The following is an 8,439-nucleotide window of genomic DNA, read 5'->3' as shown; positions in this document are numbered from 1 at the left end:
ACCATGGTAAGATCTTAAACTGAACAGTGAAGATGTTGATTTAGAGTCATATAGTCCAGTTTATTCCCAAAATCCACACGTAGGCACACACTGATGAACTCTTAATTAATTCCTGTATGTCTTCCCTGAAGGCATCAGTAGTTTTGAACACTTCCATAAGCCGCCCCTGATGGCGTGAATTAGTCTTCTCTTCCAAAAGGCAGCCCATTTTAAAATACAAACCTGACCTCAAGATTTAAAAAACACAGTAATGAGAACACCTTTATAAAACACATTTTAATTCTGCTTAGACATATCCCCACTGAGACTACAAATTTGCATATGCAGTACTTTTTTTCCTGCTACAGTAATGAGAGGAATATTGGTTAGAGAAAGCAGCAGCTATAATGACAGAAGGATCACTGAAAAATTCAAGGGAGACAAGCCATAAGTATATAAAAAACAACATAAAACTGCCCCCCAAAAATTGGATGTTCAAAATTCAGAAGATAATAGGGTACAATACTTTGAATTACACTGGAAGCACAATAAAAAAATAATGCTGGTTTATTTGGGGTTTTAATGAATAAGCTGCTGTGGCAGTCTGAGACACTACTCCCAGCTGCTTATTGCACCCATTTGCCGGAGTTACTGCTCCTGAGTAAGGAACTGATGCGTGAAGTATTTCCTGAGGGTCACAATACAATAATTACAATAATTTGCAGCAGACATGTCAGAAGTAATTCTAGCTAGAAGAAAGTACTAACATGCTACTTCACTGCAAATACAGAAGTGGGAACATTAATAAATTGCAATGCCATTAAAAATGGAGTGTATCATGATGAGCTACAAAACAACCCCTTTGGGCACAGCATAGTTCTGTAATTAACACAGTCTTGATTCTTGCTCTCCCCCACAAAAAGCAGAAACAGGCTTTAGTAGAGACTGAGGGTCCCAAAGACTTTGGTTTACATGACAGCAGTTAGCAGCAAATCACCTTGGTCCACAACTATAAGCTGGGGCCATTCTCCCCTTTATATGCTTGTAAGGAAGAAGTGCTAGAATATTCAGGTAACACGAGTAGCCTTTACTACACGCCACTGGGTAAATGAGAAGGGACATGCAGACGATGAGTAAGGAACTATTAAGAAGGCACTAAATTTCTGTTTGAGAAGCCTTTCAGTTGCATGTTATGCAAAAACTCTTCCAATACCCACAATTGTGTTCTATATAGTTCTTTTAGTAAGGAAAACACATTTCTTTGACTAAGAAATCTTCATGTTTAAAGAGACTAAGTATTACAAGGTCATCCATTGCCTGCTTCCCTATTTATTGTGCTACTATGGCTTTTCTGAATTCAGAATTCTGTGGCTCTAAAATGTCATAATAAACCCTACTTTTATCAAAGTTTTCTCGGATGTAAAGCAAATCTTCTACAGAGTACACATCTTCCTTTCCTGTCCAAATGGTGAGACTGTACCTATATTAAAAAAGAAAACAAAAAAGGGCAAAAAAACAGAAAGAGAAAAAAAACTATATTAACATAGAAGCATGTAAGTCAGAATTATTACACAAAACAAATAAAGAACTGAAGAAATTAAAGAACTGAAAGATAAACAAAATGAAAAAAAAAATATTTTCAGTGTAACTGGGATATGTATCACAGAATTACAGAGTGCTTTGGGTTGGAAGGGACAGTAAAGCTCATCCAGTTCCAACACTCTTCCATGGGCAGGAACACCTTCCACCAGAACACGTTGCTCCAAGCCTTGTTCAGCCTGGCCCTGAATACTGCCAGGGATAGGGCAACCACAGCTTCTCTGGGCAATGTATGTACATATAACTGAGCTGTATTTATATAAACAAATCTATGCCTGTATAATAAAGATATCTGGAAACAAAGGCCCTCAAACTTACCTATCTGACTGCTGGATTAACCAGCACAGCTCAGATACTGACTGTCGTACCAGTGCTGCCCTTACAGCGAAAGTTACAGGCTGGGGAAGTGTGCAGCATATCTGCGCCATTTCCTTCACCATCACCCAGTCATACCCTGCAGTAAACACCATCTCATTAGAAAGAATTCTTCACAAATACAATCTGTATTAAAACAAGGACGCAAAATGATTTGGTTGGAAGACAAAAGCAAATAAGGGTTTTGTGAAAAATCACATAATTCTAAAATGAACTGGCTCAATGATTATGAGTAAGAACTGTCATTGTCTTAGTGAAGAACATCAGTACTGAAGTGGAAAACTAAACTAATTTTGAAAATCTTAATTTCCAGAATACACAATGTATAGAATGTGGGATCCTTTATAAGACACAATCTTATCATCTTTTATAAGATGGCATACAGCTTATCTTGAATCAATTATGAAATTAGTTTGGAGAAAACAGACTATGCAGTGTCAGCATTAAATTTGCTATCTTTACCTTCATGGTGCTTGTCAGGGTGCCAGCCAGTTGTCCACCCTAGTGATAAGGTCACATTTGGGAAAAATGAGGTGACAGTACCGAGGAACCCTTTTGCATCCACTACAGAGCTACTGCCATTAGGTCCTGGTAGGATGTCTGCATTGATCCAAATAGGTCGCCTCAAGCGGTGCTTCACATGTTCAAGAAGTTCCAAGGAAGGACATACGGCTTCTAGGCTGTACCAGCAACACATGGGTGAGATAAGACACTTCACTACGACTGAGGATGGGAAATGTCCAGTGTATACACCAGATGGACATGTCAATGAAGCTGTACCTGTCAGTCTGAGGACCCTTTCTACCATCAGGTGACCACAACTGCTGGTAAAAAGTACTGGAAGTTTCTCATCTCCCTGCCTCCCAGTATGAACTTTTACCTCATGGGTCTTCTAACTTGTAACTTGTTAAGACTTGGATGATATTGAATGCTTGCTGTTGGGACCGGTCTTGTTTAATATTTTTGTCGCTGACATGGACAGTGGGACTGAGTGTGCCCTCAGCAAGTTTGCCAATGACACCAAGCTGTGTGGTTCTGTTGATACGCTAGAGGGAAGGAATGCCATCCAGAGGGACCTTGACACACTTGTGAGGTGGGCTGACGCCAACCTCATGAAGTTTAACCATGCCAAGTGCAAGGTCCTACACCTGGGTCAGAGCAATCCCAGGCACAGCTACAGGTTGGGCAAAAAGGAAATTCATGGTAGTCCTGCGGAGAAGGAGTTGGAGGTGTTAGTCAATGAGAAAATGAACATGAGCCAGCAGTGTGCACTCACAGCCCAGAAAGCCAACCGTATCCTGGGCTGCATCAAAAGGAGCGTGACCAGCAGGTCGAAGGAGGTGATCCTGCCCCTCTACTCTGCTCTCGTGAGACCTCACTTGGAGTACTGTGTGCACTTCTGGTGTCCTCAACATAAAAAGGACACGGAACTGTTGCAACAAGTCCAGAGGAGGGCCACGAGGATGATCAGGGGACTGGAGCACCTCCTGTATGAAGACAGGCTGAGAAAGTTGGGGCCGTTCAGCCTGGAGAAGAGAAGGCTGTGTGGAGACCTCATAGCAGCCTTCCAGTATCTGAAGTGGGCCTACAGGGATGCTGGAGAGGGACTCTTCATTAGGGACTGTAGTGACAGGACAAGGGGTAATGGGTTAAAACTTAAACAGGGGACATTTAGACTGGATATAAGGAAGAAATTCTTTACTGTTAGGGTGGTGAGGTACTGGAATAGGTTGCCCAGGGAGGTAGTAAATGCTCCATCCCTGGCAGTGTTCAAGACCAGGTTGGATGAAGCGTTGGGTGATATGGTTTAGTGTGAGGTGTCCCTGCCCATGGCGGGGGGGTTGGAACTATATTATCTTAATGTCATTTCCAATCCTAACTATTCTATGATTCTATGATTTAATCCAGGGAGCCACTGGATTTGTTTAGATGAGACCACTGGGCTGAAGATAGTATTCATAGTATTACGTGAAAACTAGTATTTGTGGCTTTCTCATCTGGAAAATGAGAAACTAATGAATTTAAATATATTTATTCTATTTATTATATATATATATAAATGAGATTTATATGCTGTTCAAAGGGTAAACATAATCGCTCACAACCCTAACAGCACTTTAAGTGTTAAAAGCTTTTATCACTATTTCAAATCCAGTCAACAGACTGAAAGTTACCTTTACATCTGCACAAGATGATGCACCTATACTAGGAGAATAAAAGGTCAAAACCTCACATTTTCTGATAATTTTAGCAGAGTGAAAGGGCACCCATCTGAACATTTTGTCCCTGGTAGGGCTTGCTCCCACAGCGCAAAAGCCTGGCATAATAGCTGCAGCATGAACAAGTCTGCCCATTAGCTGTTCATCCTACAGGCAGTTACTAAGTATGAGATGTAGTCACTTGAGCAACCAATGCAGCACCACTTGTAAGCATTTAATAAGGTAACTTTAGTCACCTATTCTCACTTGTCTCTCAAATCTAAAGAAAAAGCATAACTACAGGGCAAACAATAGCCTTTCTCTATCCTACTAAAATTTTCAAAACCAGCAGTATTGGGGAAGGAAAGGAAAAGTTAGAAAACGGGGAAGGGGTATGAATGCAAACAAAATATGTATTTTTCTCTCACAGCAAATTAAATAATGCTCTATATAACATTCAGGAATTTAAAATCATTATGGCCAGAGTTACGATTTCCTTACTAAAAGCAAGGACCTGTGTTGTCTCCCAAGAGCTGTGCAAACTCTGAATGAGGCATCTTCCAGCTTTTTTTTCCTCAAAATCTTGCAGACCTGACAGAGAGCTGAGCCAACAGAAAGTTCTTCATGTTGCTCTGCAGAGTTAGTTAGTTCCACATCCTAAACTGGTCCTCCTGGGTGTCACAGGAGCACCAGGAGAAGGAAGGGGATGAGAAGGCACTGTGAAGAATGCCTGTTTGGACAACACAGATGGTGGTTAACTGCTTCCCTATATTCCCTGTTTCAAAGAAGTGCCATTCAAAAGAACATCACTCATTTGGGTACAGCTGCAGTGTGTACTTATATTTTTTACACGCTTTTATATAATAGACTTCTATAATGCAACAGGATTTTAAAAGCTCTTCTAAAACAACTGCACTTAGCTGGAAATTCCTTGTGAAAAGAGGTATATAATTTAAAAATCAATTTAAACAATAAGTAAAAAAAAAAAAAACAATGAAAACAACAAAAACCCAACAAAAACCAACCAAACCCTAACAAATACTCCCAAACAAATGCCTGCTTCTCCTGTCCTTTCCCTTCTCTGTCCAGGCAGATATTTACAGATTCTGTAACAATAAAGGATTTAATTTGCCCACATCTTTTGGATTTTCATGAACTTTTATGTGAAAACTGTGATTGCATTTCACAGAACAACAGGTAAAAATCACATTTTACAACTGTCTAGCATTTTGGTTTGCATTTCTATAGCATACTTAGGCAATGATGAAGCTCTTTCTAATGTGGAGGTGGGTTCTCCATCTGCTGCAAAAATGTATGCTGTACATGCAAATTCAAGCAAAGCTAAAGTCAGGGCTTTCAGGTGTCTGAAAATCTCAGCTCACTTTGAACCCCGTTTCAAGCTTTTCAAGGAAGTATATGGGGTTTTCATATGTATTTCCCATTACATGCTATGAAACAGCTCATGGTTATAATTTTGAAATGAACCCCTGACAATTTTAATTCCTAAGTTAGGCCAAAGAAACTGAATTTGCTTCAATATACATGCAACCTACTACACAAAAAGCATGAACAATTTTCTGTATTAGAAATCATGTCGATAAAATCTAATACCGTATTTTTATGTGTTACAAGATCAGATATTAAAAGGAGCATACTAATTCTGGAATTGAAATTATTAGTATTGGAGTTAATCAGAAAACAGAATTCCTCTCCTTTGGGGAGGCAAAAATAAACAGCTTTGGGAAAATACAGATATTCATGCTAGTACGGGATGATGTTTCTAAATTATTATGAACATGAGCACACCCGGAACAGATATGGCTTTTCAGCAAGCTTTTCAGCAGCTCCGTGAAAAACCTTGACACTTCCATTTCCCTTCCATGGCAGAGAATGACACCAAGAAATGTGTGCTGCCAAGCAGAGATGTCATCTCAGCCCCATCTGCAGCCTGGGAGACACCGATAGACTTCCCGATCAAAAGGCTGTCTCTCCCAGTTTCTTTCCAAAGGCAGAAAACTTTCCACAAGCTTTCCAGATAGGTACCATGATGGGAAAACTCTGCTCATTAGCAACTAAGTAACTAATTCGCCAAACATGAAATCATTGTTTATAGTTCAAAACACTTCAAAAGCTTTTATTTTTCTGATGCATTTAATAATTCTAACTCTGTTTGATCATTTTCTGTTCAGGAAAACAGTGCATTACACTAAATTGCACCAAAGAAAAACTCCAGTCTAACATCACCAAAATGATAGTTAGCTCTGCTTGTAAAATTTTTATCAGCCAGAATATAAACAATAAAAAAAATCTTTTTCTCCTGAGATACCTCTTAAAATCCAGCTTGATGCCTTTATCTGTGTTGACAATCTCTTTCAGCCATTCCTGCAACGTGTTGTCACTGTCTGTTTCAGGTGGATGAGCCATGATAGGGTCTCCATTTCCTCCCCGGCCACCACGAAGAACAACATCTGCTTCTATCATGTGAACATCACCTGTTGATATAAAAAATTAATGTTCTAACAGAGGCAGAAACAGTAATTCCAACTTCTGCTTCAGAGTAACAACTACTTACAGGGCAAGTCTTTCTGCGCTGGGCTGTGTACCTAACTCCACGAACTTCACCCAGTATAAGTTGCTGTCTGTGAACCTACATTTTTCTAGGTACTTTAGGCTTCTCTAGGTACTTTAGTCACTTAACTCTTCAGAAGTCTAGAAGTACATGAAAAATTATTTTTGTAGACATATTTGGACAAGTAATCACTTTTTTCCCCCCAAGAGGAACACCAAAATGAGCATCCAAAATGTGAATCCACTCTTGCTTTTCCTCTTAAAACAGGCCTCCAGAGAAAAGGTGACCAGAAGTTTTTCATACTTTCCTCACTTCATTCTCAAGATTGACCACCTCAGCCAAAACTTCTTAAAAATGGTCAGCCAGGAAACAGCACCTACCAGGAAAATGGTAACTGAAACACAATTGAGTGGAAAGCTTAGGAATGCTGCAAGATCTTATATAATGATAAGTTTCTGAGAGTCTGGGAAGTGCCACTGATGTTGTAGAGAATTTAATACATGCAGTTACTTAGACTGAAATAATAAAAAAGATAATTAAGCAGTCAACAGAAAGAAAATTATGTATAAAATTACATAAATAACTTATATATTTCCCCAATATTCAGAGAAATTAAATTAAAATTAACTCAAACTGCTTACATGAAACCTGGAATACATTGTAATAGTAGCAAACAAAATGGGGGGCGGGAGCAGTAATAAACGTGCCCTGTTTGAACAAGAATGTATTACAACATTACACAATTTCAAACCATCCTAAAAAAGCCCTAGAAAAAGATCCATCTACACAGGGTCAAATCTACCTGGGAATCACAGACTGGTTTGGAGCACTCAGCTCTGCACAGATGAATAAAATAGCATTCTGAGCCTGTGTATGAGATTGGCTTGTTGCACATTGGGTGAACTAGCCCGCACCTCGAACAGGACTTTCAGTCTCCTCATTTACATATTCTATCTGCCAGAGCAGAGCCACAGAGTGTCACTGCAATGCAGAGTGACCTACCATTGAGATCAAACTGTAAAGAATAGGGACAGCATGACCACTGCTGACAAGGCTGCAGTGCTGAGGTGCTGTGGTCTAACCTCAGTGTTAGAAAAACCAGGCCCACCTGCAGAAGCAGATTTTGTATTCCCTTATGCAAAAATATACTCTGAACACTTGACAGACTGAAATGAGCTCGTAGGCAGAAGTTCTTCCCTGTGAGGGTGCTGAGGCCCTGGCACAGGCTGCCCAGAGAAGCTGTGGCTGCCCCATCCCTGGCGGTGCTCAAGGCTGTGACGGGCCTCGCACGGCACCGCAGGCCGGGGCAGGGCAGGAAAAAGCCCGTTGCACTTACTTGTTGCGGCGGCCCTGGCTCGGGCCTTGCTGTTGGCGGCGTGGAACCAGCGGACGAGGGCAGCATCTCTGGCTTCGATGCGCTGTGACCTCAGAAAGTGATCCACGGCCTGCTCGCTCCAGGCACCTGCGGCACCGCCAAAGCCAGAGAATGCCCTCAGCACCGCCGGGGAAGCGGGACACCGGCCCATCAGTACCTCAAATCGGGCAGCCCGGCCCCACCACCCGCCGCGGCATCCCCAGCAACGCAGCTCTTACCCTGCCCCCCGTCCGCCATGGCCCCGCCACGCCCACTCTGCTCGGTGGGGGCGGTGCTGGCTGCGGACCGGGAGAACGCTTCCTCAGGAAACACGGGAACGTCGGAGCAGAGCCGGAGCAGCGACG

General features: G+C 41.5%; 1 protein-coding gene across 2 annotated transcripts; it reads right to left on the bottom strand.

The window, feature by feature from the left end:
* Window positions 1–261: 261 nt before the first annotated feature.
* On the bottom strand, window positions 262–8,419 carry FAM151B (family with sequence similarity 151 member B). 2 transcript variants are annotated; one of them, XM_031044381.2, is made up of 6 exons: window positions 8,314–8,419; window positions 8,057–8,182; window positions 6,478–6,643; window positions 2,416–2,633; window positions 1,897–2,032; window positions 262–1,459 (listed from the first exon to the last, which is right to left on the bottom strand). In XM_031044381.2, exons 1-6 carry the CDS (start codon window positions 8,330–8,332, stop codon window positions 1,309–1,311), a joined length of 816 nt encoding a protein of 271 aa, XP_030900241.2. In that variant the 5' UTR covers window positions 8,333–8,419; the 3' UTR covers window positions 262–1,308. The 2 variants fall into 2 exon arrangements, with proteins under 2 accessions (XP_030900241.2, XP_030900240.2); XM_031044380.2 differs by lacking the exon at window positions 8,314–8,419 and having other exon boundaries at window positions 8,057–8,290.
* Between the last annotated feature and the right edge of the window lie 20 nt (window positions 8,420–8,439).

Source organism: Melopsittacus undulatus, chromosome Z (assembly GCF_012275295.1).
Source record: "Melopsittacus undulatus isolate bMelUnd1 chromosome Z, bMelUnd1.mat.Z, whole genome shotgun sequence".
In the NCBI taxonomy this organism is placed as follows: Eukaryota; Metazoa; Chordata; class Aves; order Psittaciformes; family Psittaculidae; genus Melopsittacus; species Melopsittacus undulatus.
Note: the sequence above shows the minus strand (reverse complement) of the source record. Positions and strands in the feature narration are given on the sequence as shown.

Bases quoted from the DNA above. Each gene is read 5' to 3' on its own strand.
- FAM151B (XM_031044380.2), bottom strand. From the start codon at position 8,246: ATGGGCCGGTGTCCCGCTTCCCCGGCGGTGCTGAGGGCATTCTCTGGC. The intron at 6,644-8,056 runs GTAAGTGCAACG...TTATATCAACAG, and splicing joins AGCCAGGGCCGCCGCAACAA to GTGATGTTCACATGATAGAA. The intron at 2,634-6,477 runs GTATCTCAGGAG...TTGCTGGTACAG, and splicing joins ATCAAGCTGGATTTTAAGAG to CCTAGAAGCCGTATGTCCTT.